The 17,770-nt window shown below is 39.7% G+C and overlaps 1 protein-coding gene across 17 annotated transcripts in view; it reads left to right on the top strand.

Moving 5' to 3' along the window:
• BEGAIN (brain enriched guanylate kinase associated) overlaps window positions 1-10,608 on the top strand; it is a 160,347-nt gene extending 149,739 nt beyond the window's left edge. For 8 of the 17 annotated variants that reach the window (XM_005483219.4, XM_005483221.4, XM_026791163.2 and 5 more), the window contains 2 exons: window positions 3,682-3,765; window positions 6,970-10,605. In XM_005483219.4, coding sequence (XP_005483276.3) covers window positions 3,682-3,765; window positions 6,970-8,343 — 1,458 coding nt within the window. In that variant the 3' untranslated portion in view covers window positions 8,344-10,605. Of the gene's footprint in view, window positions 1-3,681; window positions 3,766-6,969 lie in introns of all 17 variants that reach the window. The other 9 variants (XM_014264520.3, XM_074542345.1, XM_026791169.2 and 6 more) reach the window with 4 other exon arrangements.
• Window positions 10,609-17,770: the final 7,162 nt, after the last annotated feature.

Consider the following 17,770-nt stretch of genomic DNA (forward strand, 5'->3'; position numbering starts at 1 on the left):
GGCACAGAGTAGAGCCCTACATTTCCTGCCATTCTTTGATCTTTTGGTCTTTGCTCCCCAAAAGGCCCAGCACAAGCCAGCTGTGCTGGCAGCAGGCAGGACTGACCCAGTCTGGTCACTCAGAGCAGGGAGCAGGAGCCAGGCTCTCCCAGCAGCTGCTCATGTGTAAAGTGTGCCTGTCTCTGTGTGGGACAAAGCAGGGAACATCTCTGAAAATTGTCACCCTCCATCTCATTAAACACTACTGAAAAATGGCATGAGTAGCACAGCTGGCAACAAGCTCATTAAATCCTTCCTGAGACAAACCTACAAAGACAGCAAAGAGAGGAATATTGCAGGCATTTAGTTCATTATTGTGCCATTCCTTCCACATTTAATAAAAAATTCATCTGCAGAAGACATGTTTCTGTTAGCACTTATTTTCCAGCATCTTACGTTCAATCTTCCCATATTTCACATGAACTCTTAATCATAGCTGGGAGCATTTACTCTCATTAAAATGCCTGTTGATGTGAACTCTGACTGTGCAATTAACAGCTTTCCAACTGAAGTAAAAAGTTCCCAATCTGACCCCTAACTTTCACAGAAGTTGAGTTGAAAGAGTTACTTTATAACTCTAACAGCTATAAGTAATGGAGTGTGGTAAAAGTAATGGGCTACATCCAGGTTTTGGAAGCACAGGGACAGCTGCAAATTAATTCACTTGAAATCAGTGGAGTTATTTTTGATTTAAAATAGTGTGACAGTGTTCACAGGGGTTTTCGGATGAGGGAAGAGACGAGAATGTTGACTCCATGTTTCAGAAGGCTAGATTTATTATTTTATGATCTATATTACATTAAAACTATGCTAAAATAATAGAAGAAAAGGTTTCATCAGAAGGCTAGCTAAGCTAAGAATAGAATCAGAAAGAATGATAGCAAAGGTTTGTGGCTCATACAGAGAGCCCGAGCCAGCTGACTGTGATTGGCCATTAATTGGCCATTAATTGGCCATTAAACAAACATCCACATGAGACCAATCACAGATCCACCTGTTGCATTCCACAGCAGCAGATAACCATTGTTTACATTTTGTTCCTGGGGCCTCTCAGCTTCTCAGGAGGAGAAATCCTAAGGAAAGGATTTTTCATGAAAAGATGTCTGTGACAAAAAGAGGTGGAAGAAAGTTGCAGAAATCTCCCTTAAAGTATACATGCATTTATACTACTTCATGGAGTCAGGCTTGAACCCCAATTTGAGGTGTTTTCAGTACTCATAGTTTTACTCTGAGCACTAGAATATGGTCCAGAGGCCTCAAATAACAGAACCACTTCTTCAGACTTGGGGTTGGCCCATGGACAAAGTTCTGCCCTTGCAGGTCTTGAGAAAATAGCATGAAATTAAGTCAGGGGAGATTTAGGTTGGATGTCAGGAAAATGCTCTTCCCCCAGAGGGTGGCTGGGCTCTGGAGCAGCTCCCAGGGCTGTGCTCACAGCCCCAAGCCTGACAGAGCTCAAGAAATGTTTTTACAAAGCTCTCAGGCACAGGGGTGACTCTTGGGGATGTGCAGGGCCAGGAGCTGGACTTAGTGATCCTTGTGGGTCCCTTCCACCTCAGGATAATCTATGATTATGTTTAATATCACTGATAAGAGTCAACGTTATATTCCAAATTTTAAAATAAAGGACTACAAAACAAACCACTAATATTATACCTAATAAGTACAGAAGTGATAAACTGAAGAATCCTGCATGGGGAGAATGTTTTTGTCTCAGCAATATTTCTTTCTTCAATTATATTTTCCCTCTCTCTTCTGACAGAAATATAAAATTATGCTTCTGATACAAAAGCATATTTTAAACTGTGGGAAACACTTCTGGTATTATTTGCCAGTCATTGTTCCAGTTGCCACAGACATGGCTGGTTTCCATTCAGGCAAACACTGAAGGAGAGAAGGTCACCCCAGTCACATGGCTTGGCCCAGCAGGTGGAGAACAAAGTACACGTGGCACATGTAGCTCACATGTAATTTTTTCTGTAGTAATTTTTAAAGCTGCTAAAAATAAAGTGTCAGCAATGCTTTTCGTGCTCTCCATGACAACCACAGCGCAGAAAGAGAGGCACAGAGCTTTTGAAGAAAGGATTAGGTTCTGGAGAGATACCATTTTTGTGTGCCTGGGAATGCCATATGGGACTTGGGGTACCTGTCTGTGCTGTACATTGTGCAGCAATATATATTGGGTTTAATGTATATGCAACATATCCTAATCACATGCACATGGAACAGATTTTACTTCTAAATTGAATTCTTGGGATCTTTTTCAGAAATGAAAATAGTGTGTCCTAATACAAAATTTAAGATCCACATAAATGAATACACTACATTTGAAGCAGAAGGGGCAGTTATAAAATCTCACAAACACAAAGAAAAATAATCACAAAACAAAAGTGTCAAAAGGTGCTTGAATGTGAAAAAATGTGAACTAATGTTCACAGGACAACTATCCCCATCACTGAAAGACTCACAAGAACGTCTTGTTGCTTCTCTTATTACAGAATAACTTAAAATTGTCCTTTAAAACAGAGGAACTTTCTTTTTCACAGAAAATTTCTTTTCGAGTTTTTAGAAGAACTAATGTAGCCATAAAAACTGGTGTGTAATAAAATTATGACACTAACATCAGATTAATCCAGAGAAAATTAATCAGAGAAAATCCAAATTATATCAGTATTCCACACCTTTTGTCTACAAATACTAATTTTTACAGATCGACATTTTCATGCTTTGTATATCTCATCTCTGCCCACCTATAAAGTCAGCTTCTGAAGCCAACCTTGGTTTTAATGCAACTAGATAAAGAAAGGGAAAAACAAAATACATCTTCTACCTTCAGGGAGCCAGAGATACTGGTTGAAGGGTACAGTGGCACAGTCATGTGTGCTAAATCAAATTTAAGTGAAGGGCAAATCTGTGTGCTGAATTTTCCCATTAAATAGGCTGTGGGAGCCATTCAATACCAAGATAGTGTAAGAAGCTTGCTTAAATTCTCTCCTTCCTTGTGTGGAATTCTCATGGGGATTTCTTGCCCAGTGAAAATATTCTATTCTGCAGCATCAAATATTTGCAGTGAGATTTAATATATTTCTATAGCTGCATTCTACAAGATATTCAAGGAGCCAGGAATCATCCAGAAATATCAAAAGGAGAAAGAGTCTCCCTTTTAAAAAAATCAACACAATGTATATTTCTGTAATTAATTTCTCCCACAGTCTCATAAGATTATTTTAGCACTTTCTAAAGTAGTATTTTAGTGCTCAACTGGATTATACCCAGTAAAAATTTTCTTTTTTGCTTAATAGATCATGGGTTTTTAGCCTTCACAGTACCATGCATGTTAACAGTATAGAATTCAGTTCTTAATGGGAAATATCCATCTTCTGAAATGCAGATTACTGTTCTGTTGTAACAGGTCTCAAAAGTTTATTCTTAGTAATTTTAGCAGCCCTCACAGAGCAAAGGAGGAAATATCTCTAGGTTGTGCTGGAAACAGCAAAGCATCTTATTGTGTTTAGAAATCAAGGTATGCACCAAATCTCCCCAAAGTGAATTTTGAAAAGATCGATCAGACATGGGAGAAAGGCTGAAAGCCACAAGCACTTTGCAAGCTTTAAAGAAGAGGTTATTTTCTGTTTTTTCCAGGAGCTCTACAGGAAGGACTGCAATTTAGCTGCTCAGCTTCTCCAGTGCAGCAAGAACTATGACAGGGCACATAAACTTTCAGAGGTAATGTGACCAAACTTGTTCTGTGACATAAATATTGTATGGAAAACAGGTTATTTTGCATGCATCAATTCCAGATTTTGTTTGCCCTTAAGGCTTTTATTCCTCCACACACCCTCCTCTAACCACAGGAGGACTTGTGCAGGTGTTTGTGCAGTCGAGGGAGGTGCTGACAAAATCACAGCACCAATGAGATTTTGTTCCACCCATGATGGAACTTGAAGGAAATCTCTTTCCCCAAACCTCTCCTACCCAGATGGGCCTGCACTGATTGCCTGTAAAGCAAAGGTTTTGTAAAACACTGGAGTGCTGTGAACTCCAGAATGCAAAGCACCGTGCAGGAGCAGTGTGGTGGGAGCAGGGAAATGACAGGCCACAGGCGTCAGAGATTCTGATATAATCAATTTTCCTCCTAAAGCTATTTTCCAGTCCAGCTAGTTTCCAAACCCCAATTTTAAAATGGACTGCCAGAACAAATATCTTTTTCTAAAGAAGCCAGAGCACCGAGTGATTGATTTTCAAGGAGTAAACTTTAATTAATAATCGTTGCTTCCAAGGAAACGAGGCTTGAGGAATCGGTTCCATAAAGGGGAGGCAAATATTATCTTAGTAAAGAAGACAGTTCTTCAGGGATCCAAGCCCTGCACAAAGCAATAGCACCTTCCTCACACATATTGCTTCAGTGAAGGTTACAGGGAATAGCCTTTCCTTCTTCAGTCCCATCAGGTCAGCATGCCCCCAAATGGCCTCTCTTGTGCAATTCTGCAATGGAATACTGCAAAATTAAATTTGGAATGTACAAACCATCTCCAAGTCAGTAGATGGCTTCAGAGCACTGAACAACCCTGGCAAATAAAGATGGAGCAAGATTCTTTTGTCTTCCAGACAAAGAGACAGAACTTCCAAAGTAACCATTATCTTGGTCCTGTTATTTTTTCCTGTAAACTCACTTCCCTTAGCAAATTGTATCAAGGAATTATTATTACATTACTCACACTTGAAAGCACCCTACCTGTTCTAATTAGGACCTTAAAAGCATTTAATTGTTTATTTGCAGAGAACTATCACAAATGTGAGATCTCCCCTCAGTTTCCCAGACTGTCATATACTCAGTTAAATAGGCAGTCTCCACTCATTAGTCCAAGCATTTATTAATTAAGCATGTGTGAATGTGCTGTCACAGCCAATAAATTCTTTAAAAATTCAAATATTGCCTTATAAACTATTGTATATTTTCCAGAAACCTAAACTGTAGTAAAATATAGTAATGTGATAGCAGTATCATGGTAGCAATTCCAGTTTCCAGTGCAGTGCCCACAAAATAACATTCTTTTAAACACATTTCATAATCTTAATGACATGTATAAAATAGATCAAATAGTGGTGCTACAGGATACTAAAATAAGAGCTGCCCCATACAGCATTTTCACATTAAATTAACTGTATTTCTTTTTCCTCATTTCTATGGCTTTTTACACCAGGCCTATTTTACAACCTGTTTATTCAATCTTTGTTGCATCTGTACTTACTATGACTAATGTTGCTGCCTGCCAGCAGACTGGCAATGTCATTTATTTCCAATGGAGGACATATGAATTAATTAGCAACATAATGATTAATCTAAAATATCCTGGAAGGTCTGTTGGTTGAAAAAACACGAAACTCGTCCTACTACAAATAACAGGAATGTCGTTTCACTACATGCCATATTTTGAACATAGTGAGTTTTGGGGATTAAAATAGCTTTAAAAACTTCCCAATGAAATTAAAAGAGGATCTCCATATCCTACAAAATGTGAGACCATGACAAGAAGCAGGTACCTTAAATTTCCTTTGTCAAAAATAGAGGGGAGGGGAACAACTGCAGGTATTTGTAGTGTTCTCCTTTAGAGGAATAAATTTAAGGAGGAGGTGAGATTGCTAAGGTCATAAGGTTAACCATTGATTAGTTTGTAAAGAGGAACTTGATTTCTAGTTATAAAAACAAAGTTCTGAGTAAATCACAGCACTGAAGGGATTAATTCCCAAGTGGCATAAATCAACAGGAATATCGAAGGAGCAAACAAAATCACAAACTCGAAACGTATTCCAAACATGAATCCAAAAATTCTGATTTCCAGCAAGAAATGGGGAGAGGCAATCTCTCTCATATTGCTTTCTGATCATTGTTAGAGATCTCAAGTGAGCATGGCAGATAAAATTTGACAGGAAAATGTGCTTGGTGATACCTGAGTAGGCTCCACCAAGGAATGTCATCTCTCTCTCTCTTCTGGTCCACATGACAGAATGGCAGGTGAAACCGTCATCCACAGCCCTGGTCCTGACTTTCTAAAAAAAAAAAAAAAACTATATGATTTCTGATACACAACTGACTTATTGATTAATTCTGTCACAGGAATCACAATGTGAATTCGGGTCTTAGTGCTTTTTTCTGTCAGTGTGTTGAGGCTTATGTGGATGGTTGGTCTGACAAGCAGTGTCCAGCTGAAGGGGCAAGGAAGGCAGCTTGATCTGCTTCTTCCCAGCGCAGGAAAAGTCCTGTCACAGCAGCCAGCACCTCTCCTATGTGTCAGTCAGCTCCTCTGCATCTTCAAACAGCATTGTTTATCAAAGGTGATGCTGGAGGGCAGGAGCCAATTTGGCATGGGGTTGTAGACAAGATGAGCTTGAGGAAAGACAAAAGGAGAACAGAATAGATATGATCTCTTCCTCCTTCCTCACTCCCACAGAGACCTCTGCACACCCACACTCCAACTGCAAATCACACCCAAGCACAGTCTGGAAAGTGTTGCTGTAGGCTGTAATTCCCTTCCTGCCTTTTTAAGATTGTTGTTTACTACATACTTTATTTACATCAGTAAAATAGACATGGAAGGGCCGGGTTAATGGCTGGACTTTAGGAGGGTAGAGGCCTCTACTGACCTGAGCAATTCTATGATCATTCCTATCCAACCTGAATCAATTTGGAAGGAAACATTTCAGTTTCACAGTGTTATCCGTAAGCAAAAGCAGATGAAGATGTACAAATGTTAAGTAAACAAACAAAATTCATTTGATTACATTTGTTTCAAGAAATGCACAAAGATTGTGGCCATCATAAAGAACCAGGCATGGTGAGCTGTGTAATGTCATAAACAGCACTCATCTGACACCTCTATTGACATGTGCCCTTTTCTCCTCTCTCCTTGCCATCTTTTTATGTTGCAGTTGCCGACTGACTTTCAGGAAAGAGTCAGCATCCACCTGGAGAAACACGGCTGCAGCCTTTCTGTCCCCTTGTGCCACACTTCTTACGCCGACACCATTCCCACCTGCGTCATTGCCAAAGTGCTGGAGAAGCCAGACCCACACAGCTTGTCCTCACACCTGTCAAGCCCATCCACAAGGGATCTCAATTTTCAGGACTCTGCTGGAAAAGTGGGACAAAGAGCCCAATACAAGTCTGACATCTACTGCAGTGACACGGCCCTTTACTGCCCCGAGGAGAGGAGGAGGGAGAGGCGGCCGAGCGTGGACACGCAGGTGAAGGACGTGGGGTTCCTGCGCTCCCAAAACTCCACGGACAGCACCGTGGAAGAGGACGGTTTCCACTCCAGCTTCTCGCACGAAGCCTTCCCCGAGTACATCACCTCTCTGCCGACCTCCAGCTCCTACTCCAGCTTCAGCGTCACGTCTGAGGAGAAGGAGAACGCCCAAGCCAACACGCTGACGGCCTCGCAGCAGGCTATCTACATGAGCAACCGCGAGGAGCTCTTTGAGAGGAAGTCGCCCGCGGGCTACGAGCACCAGGGGAGCCCCAGGTTCGCCAAGGCCAAATCCGCGCAGCACATGGAGCTGGCTGACGACAACGAGAACTCGCCCACTTTCACCAGGACTCTGCCCCCGTATGCAAACGAACCTTTTCATTTCTCAGCCATAACACCACAGCAGGCTCTGGCAAACCAGAAAATGAGGAACGAGTGCAGGAGCACACACCTTTCAGAAGAAGACTTGCCGGGGCGGTGGAGGCAGCTGAGCGTGGAGGACATTGGAGCGTACTCCTACAGGAACGCTGGCAGGCTGTCGCCCTGCAGTTTCTCAGAGCAGTACTACAGCAGCCCCATCAAGAAGGGGGACAGTCGAACGAGCCCCATCTATGCTAGCTACAAAGCAGACAGCTGCTCGGAGGGAGATGACATCTGCCAAAGCAGACTTGTGGACTCTTGCTTCCTGAGAACAGACAGTGGCCTGAACATTGACATCAGCACAAGCTGTAAGCAGGACAAATTACCCACTTACAAAACAAAAGAACCAAGAGACCAAAAAAACGAAAGGATCACTGTCCAGTTATGCAGTAGCAAAAACATCGAAAACAGCCCGGTGTTGAAAAGAGAATACGTGGACGTGAGCCCCAACAGCTCAGCAGAGTCCCTCAACCAGAGCTCAGTGGAGGCCCCAGAAGTGCACCAGTCTTCCATGGACCAGGGAAGCCATCCGGGGGCCCACAGCAAGCAGCCGCAGTTCCAGCGCACGGGGAGCACTGGGCTGAGTCGGAAGGACAGCCTTACAAAAGCACAGCTATACGGAACCCTTCTCAACTAGGCACCTCCCCACATGGCAATAAGGCAGCAGACAAAGGGAAGGAGAGAGCGTTTGATGCTCCTAGTGAACAATAGGGTTCTGAGAAACAGGATTATTATGAAATATATATTCATAACGGTACTATATGTTTAAAACAAAATCTCTTCAAAAACGTTATACAGCACTTTTCACTTGACATCCTTTCCACATGGGAGACTGTCCCCTCCCCTCTTTTATAAACCTGAAATATTTTTATAAACAAAAATGTATTTATTAGACTATCCTAAGCTATTTGAGCAGAATTCTTTTCCCTTCAAGCAGGTTTCTTATTTATTTTTGTGCATGAGGCCATCTGTGCCTAAATTCTAGGAGGAAAAGGGTAAAATCATGATGACAGTGACAAAAAAAATAAACCCACCTGATAAAATACCATAAAATGTCATGTGAAATTAAAAAAAAACCAAGAATGGTGAATTTCAAGAAGTATATTTTTTAACAAGAATGGAATTGTATCTTAAGTTATTTCATACAAATGTATTTATGAGTGGCTAATGTATGCACAAAGTGATACTAATATTTTGTTCTTTTAATCCACTGTGTTTCTGCTTTCCTATTTTTCCTTGTATACTACCTCAAAAGTAATTGAGGGTTTCTTTGTCACATTTTCTGTAGGCTTGCATTTATATTGTCTAAAATGCATGCAGTGTCATAATTAATACTGTATTTTGCATAACTTAATAAAAGACACCAGTGGATATATTTTGGGGTTGTTTATCCCTTCATTCAGTAGAACATGGAATTGCTCTGAGGGGCATCAGTCCAGCAAAAGTTAATGGCTAAAGCTCCTGAGCTGGATTGCTTTCTAAAGGAGTCCCTGTTTTTCTGTAAACTCCAGAGTTTAACTGGTTCACAGCCCATGGCCTCTGGGTGTGGGAGGATGAGTTCTCATCAGCCTGTTGAAAGTAAGCAAGGAAAACAAAAATGTTTATACACAGTGTTGAGTTCACTAGACAGGTTCTGCATACTGAATGAGAGCAGAAAATTACTCAAAAACCAGTGATGTAAGCTCCTCCTCTATTACTCACATACTTGACACAATCTTTTATGCCTTTAGGACTTTTATGCCTTTCTTCTTATGCAGCTTGGTGTTTCTAAGAGTGATTTTTCTGAAGCCTAAGGAAAGTCTGGAAAATCTGTAGCCTTTACTACTGAGTCCAAGAAGCTGTATTTTTACCTGTACTTCTGGCATTTCCTCCAGCAATTTTTCTGTTTCTCACCATTTCACCATTATGGAGTATACAACTGGGACAGGAGGAAAAGGAAGAGAGCAAAATGAGAGGAAGAGAAAAACAAAAAGGAGAGAAAGGGAAATCCTGAGGATTTTCTTCCCAGCTTCAGTATTCCTGCTTGGTGAGAGGTAAAATAGAGCAATAAATATTTAATAATTATTTTAAGACATGTTCACACGTCCTATACTTAAAATACTGACTCTTGACAGCTCATGTATGGGGGAAGACCTTGCTTAATGCAGTATGTGGTAGTAATCAGTGGATCACTGTGGAAATATAAACTAGCTCCTTGTAAAGCTAAAATAACAATCTACTCAATAGGTATTAAGAAAATATACTTTTTCTGCTGATTCTCTGAAAGCAGTTACCTGGCAACTGACTACAAACCAGGACTACAGAACTGTTCATTTCCCACATAAGTATCTTCCATCATGGGGCCACAGATTCTGTGCACTTGGCATGAATAACTCCCATTGCTCTCTATTTCCACCATGTATAATATAAAATTTGTACATTGTTGATGTGTGCAAGTACTTGCTGTGCTCTTTGGAAGATCAGACATCAAGTCCCTGCAGTTCCTCCAGGGTCTGTTGCAGCACCATAGAGAATAATGGTCACAAATAGTATCTCAAGGTAAGGCACGAGATAGCTCCAAAGTGGTGCTCATTTCAGTACAAAACTGTCCCAGGCCTTGTGATTTTACGCTCCCAAACTTGCTCACAGTGAGTGTGAGAGGTAGGGCAGGCTGCAAATAGTTCCATGAAGTCGATAATAAACACATACGGCAAGGTTTCCAAAGGCCAAGAGCTACTTATGGCAGGATGTGACCTGCAGTAAATTGACTTGGAGATCCACAAGAGCTGTTATTTCCCATTTGAAACACCAAGACAGAAAGCAGATGTAAAAAAAACCTCACCGTTGACTCATTCAGGTATATAAATTTAGACCATCCCCAAGGCAAGACATTAATTTCTCTGGTCAATGAATATAAGGATTTGTATGGAAGAGGTGAAAATTAACTGTTATCTCACCTAAGAAAATATGTAAGCTATGAAACAGTAAATTGTGTCATTTATGAACTGGAACACAGTGTCAGACTAATCCTTTTATAATATTGTTCATTATTTGACCTAAAGTGCTACTTTGGCAATTATACAAAATTACATTTCTTCTAGATATTATATCTCTGATTATTTAATATCCTGTTCTATTATATTCCTTCATACTTCTGCAGTTTCAAAGTCTGCTTCTATGCTTGACTTAACTCTTTTTCTCAGTTTATGTGCACTAATACATAGATTAAACCCAGCCTTTTCAGCCAATTAGTACAGGGCTTTTTGTGAAATAGCCCATAACCTTGTAACATTTTTCTGTAATGAATTCTGTTACAGAAAAATATATTAATGAATTTCAACTGAATCAATCAAAATAGCTATTAAAATTCTTCAGTTTTAATATGTCCATTTAAATTTCTCCTTAATTAGAAAAACTGATGGCAAGTTTGCTAATCTCCTATGAACATGAGAAAAAGTTACAATAATGCACCAAAATTTTCTCAGATTTCCAGATACACTATGGTTTACTTTAATTTTTAAAAAATAACTTGGAAATATTATAACAAAGGATTTATTTATGTGATTTTGGGGTTAATTTTGTCACAATAAGGTTAGATTTATTGAGACAACCACAGGGAGAGATCTGAAGCATAAGGACAGAATTATGAGAGGTGTTTTCACAATAGATTCAAATTTTCTTTGTGGTAATGTCTTAATTTTTTTCTTACTTTCAGTTTTCACACCAGGAGGAAGTAATCCAGAAAAATCTTGATGAGTTTTGGAGTATGTCACTGGAGAGATTGAAAACAGCCAACAGAGTTCTGCTGCGCCATCAGACAGCTGGTTTGTGCAGACTTACAGGCACTGAGATTTTAGGAGATTGATCCTTTTTAAAAAAGGAGCACTTGGGTTATGTAGGACATTTCTGACAGAGAATAACACCTGAAAGATCCTTCTCAAAAGATCTGACTTCCCTTTTATCATTCTAGTAGATGTAGTTTGATAAACTCTACTCTTATGTTCATTCAATTACAAGTGTCTCCAGAAAGTAAAACATGCCACAGACCCCTCCACTCCAGTGGCAGAGAATTTGACATGAAATACCTTTACCCAAGGACATGGGAATGGGAAAATATTCAATTTTCTCTTAAGCATTATAAGAATGCCAAGGTGGCTCCATGCTGCCACAAAACCTCACTTTCCCAAATTAAATTTCATATGCAGGATTTGCAGGTAACTATGGCAGGAATTCTTATTTGATTAATTATTTCATTTGCCATGAGTAAGAACAGAAAGGGTGAGTAAAAGAAGTGGCAAGTCCCCAACAGCGCAGTGAAGCAGAAGATGAAAAATGTCTTTTTAATGATGAAAACCAAAAGCAGAATGAATTTGACACACAACACTGATCAAGGGGAAAGCAAAGGGGGCTCAAAGACATCAGAGTCAGACATATTGAATCACATATCAAAACAGAAAAAAATACAAAAATGTTACTAGGGATGTGGGTTATAATTCACCAGGAACAACAGTGCAAAACTATTATGAAGTCATGGAAAGAAAATGAATTTTTGAGATGTTTTTTCACTCCCAATTAATCTTATAAAATTGTGCAAAACCTCAATCATTATGAAGAATGCAGGTCACTTTTGTTAAACTTTTTACAAGTCTAGAAATAGTTAAAATTTTTAAGTTTAAATCATGGCAAGCCATAACACAGGTCATTACCAACTCAACAGTTTCTAACTTCTACACCCAAACTAGAAAATTAATCAAACTAATTCTTTCCCCTTCCAGCACTTTTAATTAAAAAGAATCCATAATCTATCACAGAGTATGATTATGCAGCTACTTAGATTAATTTCCCCTTGTTTAATTTTAAAGTACTGATTGACATCCTTTGGACTTTCATATAAAATTCTTGCCCTCTGTTCATGTTTGCAACCCTGTAACCTTTACAGAATGTTTTTGTTTGTCTTCTTAAATATTGCTTAAATTGTGTAGGTGTGGCCATCTGAGAATTTTCTCTTGGAAGATGCTCCTTTCAGGACACTAACTGCTTCTTATTCATTTTACTATGAGCAGTGAGTTGTTCCAACCCCTGTACAAAAGTGCAGTTGAAGGAAAGGTGTGGCTACACAGATTAGAGCAGCTTTTATTGACCCTCCATGCTGATCTGCATGCATCAAACCATGGCATGTTGTCTACATGGTCTTATATCAACATTACCAGAAGATTTTCATTGTTTTCCCAATCTTTCCTCCAAGTCTTTGAAAACAAACTTCATTGTTAGAAACAGCTCTGGAGATTCAGTTATTCTTTGACAAGCTATCACTCATTCCATTGTCTCCCACATTGTTTTCTCTTTGGTATTTTCTTTTTACTGTATTTTAGTAATTGAGAGGGTTTGTTTGGCTGCAGTTAAAAAGAGTAATTTGAATGTTTATGAAATTAAAGGTTTTGCTCCTTCTGTACCCCACAAGGTCTTAGGCAGCAGCTTACTGCACAAGAAACCAAGGTTTTGGAACAACAACTTTGTCTGCAAGGGCCAAAACAGGATGCATAGATACAAGATGTAATTGTTGGAAAATATCCCTGATGAGAGTTAAGTGCCTCCTCATCAACACACCCATCATGATAGATATGCATTAATACTCTGTGATAATTCAGAAAAATTATAATTTTTAAAGTTAGCTCTAATGAATGAATATTTAAATATATTCACCCATTTCAATTTTTGCTTTGCAATTTATGAGTCAGAGCAGACGTGCACAAGCTGCAGAGCCACAGCACAATTTACTACACCAACAGCTCTATGATTTAGAAGAAGAGAAACAACAGCAAATCCCAGAATAATTAAATTTGTAACATCAATGTCAGCCAGTGTCCTTTCCCATTCCAGGTTTTCACATGTGACATTGAAAAGCAGATCATAAAGAATAAAACATCCTCAGCACATAAGGGTTATAAATTTCAGCAGGTTCCCACTCAAGAGGTTTTTTGTTAGAGTTTTTATTGTTACAGTAGAAATCCTCTTAATCTGGAGACCAGCTGTGTGGGGTGGCATGAGGAGGGAGACCCACACTGAATGTCCAGACAGCACAAAACCTCTCTCCTCAAGAAACCACTGTGCCACCAACCTGAGGACATGGGGACAACAGCAGCAGCAGCCCTTCTAACTGATAAATCATGAGTATTGACTCTGGTGGGATTATTTTTGACAAGGAGTTAAATCCAGATTTATGTTCACTTGACTTAAATTTGTCAATTTACTTCAATGGACCTTCAGCATTTCACAGTCTTTATCCTCCCAAAATGAGGGAAATGCTCTTATCCCCAAAGCCCTGGGAGTTACACTAAGATGACATGCCTAATCCCAGAGAGATAGTAAGGAGTTAGCTATTTTAGCTTTAGCAGATTTTAAGGCTCTTGGCCTTTTGCTCATGCTATAACTTGAGAAGGAAAGTTAAGAAGGAAAGCTCAATTTCTCAAGCTCAGCCTTAGCACAGGAACTGAATCATTGTTTTCTGATTCATCCCCACATACCTGAGCTTTGAGAGTCCACAATAGCCTGAAGGTGAGGAAGGAAAGAGCTGACACTGGAAGAAAGAAAATTCAAAATTTAATCTCTGCATTCAAACTATTCAAAGGTCAAATTACTTCTAAGACAGTCATGCTCGTCTACAATAAAACTGTTTTGTTTTTTTTTTTCATATTTTGCCCAGAAAACACATACACTGCCAAAGAAAGTATGTAACTGAGTTGAGAATTTGCATCTTGCTGTTTGGAACCAACTTGGACTTTCCTGAAAGGCTGGAAGGATACATAAGGGAATGGAGGCAGAGCAAGGATGATTGCTCTGTCAGCACAAAATGCAATAGAACTTTCCAGTCACAACATTTGCTGGATTCCCCTGATTTTTAGGGTACATTATGAAAAAGTTCCAGGAAACGACTTTAGAAACAAACTATTTTCTTTCAATCTAATGTTGCCCTTTTTCCCCACCTTTTTTTAGAGAGAAAAAGAAAAATCATGTTTTGCAAGCTGCCGTGATATGGGGATTTTTGTTAGAGATGTCAGTCCTGCCTATAAACACCTGACTTGTATCAGTAGGGAAAAACAATCCTGAAACTAAATCAGTTTAACAGAATAACATTTGCTACTCAAGGAGAAATGGTCTAATTGAAAAGAATGTCAGTAAACAGCTCATTACTGAGATTTCAGAGTCCAGAAAGTCGAGTGGGAACACAACAAATCCAGTGAAGTCACACTTTGCAAAGACCCCAAACAATTATTTTATTTAAAATAGGTTTGGACTGTCTTTTACTTTTCTTTCATTCTCTATTGATGATAAAGATGAAATGCACTTTTTGGCATTCTAGATGACACCAATTAAACTTGATTTCTTGCTTCAGCTCATAACTCCACTTGTCTCTGACTTCTAAGACTACTTTATTTTGAGCTTTAAATTCCTGCTTTGTTTGGAGAGAAAGTGTTGTTCCCACTCAAACAACCTAACTTCCAACTCATGCAAATGCACACACAACTCCGAAGCCTTACCAAATAGGTAATTTGTCCAACATTTGTATTTTATCCTTATAAAAATTAGAATAATTCTTCTATCTTTTTATCTTTTAATCTTATGAAGGATGGAATGTCTCTTATTATTTGATTATCCAGTACTTGACAAAATAGTGCTTTGATTATAATTGCATAGGCCATGCATATTGCATTACCTGCCTACCATTACCAAATACCATATTTTCTTACCCTGAGTATTTTTTCCCCTTTGGATGTGAAATTAACATTTCCTATTCCCAGGTGAGTCCCTGGGCTGCACTACCTCACCTCACACCTATGTATACCTAATAAAGAGAAAGGAAGGGAACCATTTGAACTTCCAGTATTAGAAGAAAGTCCTTTACCCTGGGCTCTCCCTTTCCCTTGCTGGGCCTTTCTCCTTGCAAAGCTTCTTACACTGAAAGAGCAAAAGCCTCAGCATACAATATTTGGAAATTACTACAGAATAGCAGGGATCCACCTCATTTTTCCACAGACACTGACACTGCATGTATCATATTTCTCAACACTCTGCAGTTTATATTTATACTCACTTGCAAGCCAAAGTTGTTTATCAATTCACAAAAAAAGTTCTATTCAAAAAAAGGCATCCTGGCCACAAACTTCCTTGGCACATCAGCACCTTCTTCCCTTAGTGCCATCCACACTAGCTAGACACTGATGCTGAGGAATTGCTCTGGATATTCTCCTGCTGAGCAGATAAAGCTTCACACAGCTGTTGGAAGAAAAAGCTCTTACTGGAGAAAAATAACGCAAGCAAGCAACAAAACAGGGAAGACTTCAAAGAAGCAGGGCTGTTTAGAGAGCCCATTGGACTGGACTGGTGCAGCTGCCAGGGGGGTGATAAGGAAGCCTTTGTCCCCCACCTGAGAAAGGCTTTCCACCTCATTGCAGAGCACACTCACTCTGCAGGAGCTGCACAGCTGGAAAAGCCTGGGAGAAGCCTCATTACTCCAACATTGCTGGTCTCTTTCTCAGCCACTCTTTCAGAGGCTGGTGACAGACAGATTTGATCCCATCTGAACCAGCACCAGTCTCAGATGATGCCTTTAAGGCTCTCAGTTCCTACACAGATGCTGCAGGAATAGATGTATCCACACAGCAGCATTCCCTCATTACATCAGTGATGGAGATTCCATGGGCTGTCTGTCTGGGCAGGTTTTGAAATCTGTGGCATGCAAAGTGTAAAGGACAGATGTGAATACTTGGTGGGGTGAGAGGAGGTAAAATGCAAGGCAAGAACACAAGAGAGCGAGAGGCATGTCTCCATTTCATGTCTTGGGGCACACAACCCTAGCCTAGCATTGCACAGTGACAGACAACAGAATGAAGTCAGACCCATCAGAAAATAAGGGAGAAACAGCAACCAAGCCTGGGAACCTCCCAGACCTTCAGGATCAAGGCTACAGTTTGCCATTATTATTGCTGAGTCTGCTTCCTGTTGTCCAAGAAACAGAGACTGGGAGTCAGGAGAGGATTCTGTTTCCAGTGGGCTCACAGGGCAGACCTGAGAAAATCCTGGTGTCCCCTGATGTTGCAGAACCACATCTGCAGAGCAGGCAGCAGGGCAGCAGCTCCTCAGAAATGTACAACAGTGATGAAAAAACCATATAGCATAACTTGACTTACCAGTCAAAATTTTTCCTATTTAATGACAGTGTCAGAGTCAGGCTTCTCCCTCATTGTGCTGGCTGAATTAATCAATTTTTCTCTGCTCCAACCATGTGTGTGTGTCAGGCAGGAGCTACCCACTGCATTCAAATCTTATGGTTTCAACATTCATTAGCATTTTCTCTCCTCCCTGAACCCTAGTGAAAGTTTTCGTGCCACAGTTTATTTACAGTACATTCAATTCATGCCTCTAGCCATTCTAGAGATTTCCCACACACCAAGTCTTATACAGGCTTTAGGGCACATTTTAAACCTACTGAAGACACACAGACTGCGCTCTCTGGCTATGGAACTGTCACATTTAACTGCCTTACACATTTAAATAACATTGAAATTATTCAGGAATTTAGACAAATTAGAATACAAATTGTAGACATACTACTGATCTTGATTCTTTTCAGCATTCCATTTAATAAATTCTATTTAATAAATGATTTTCCCTTGGACTGCTGTGCTGGGATTGTTTGCCTAGAAAAACAGCAGAGATTTTTGCTGGGCCAGTCATTTATCTTTGCATGTGTGCCCACATCTTTAATAGGAGGAAGTTATTTCCAGCATACAGCTCACAAATGTATATGAATTATTCCCAAAAGTTATACATATATATTATCATATAATTACATTATGACAATTTAATTTTGATTGAAATTATTTTATTAGTAATTTAGATGAGTTCCAATCCTCCAGCAAGAGCATTTGGTCTGAAACCTGACAGGTGAATTGGCTCCATTATAAAAGCAAGGTATACACTTCTTACCCCAGGCACAGAAGAGACATTAAATTCAGACAGCTAGCACACAAATAAAAGCCGAATTTAAACACCAAAAATAATCAGTACAGAAAACTACAATAACA

The sequence above is a fragment of the Zonotrichia albicollis genome, chromosome 6 (assembly GCF_047830755.1).
Source record: "Zonotrichia albicollis isolate bZonAlb1 chromosome 6, bZonAlb1.hap1, whole genome shotgun sequence".
NCBI lineage: Eukaryota > Metazoa > Chordata > Aves > Passeriformes > Passerellidae > Zonotrichia > Zonotrichia albicollis.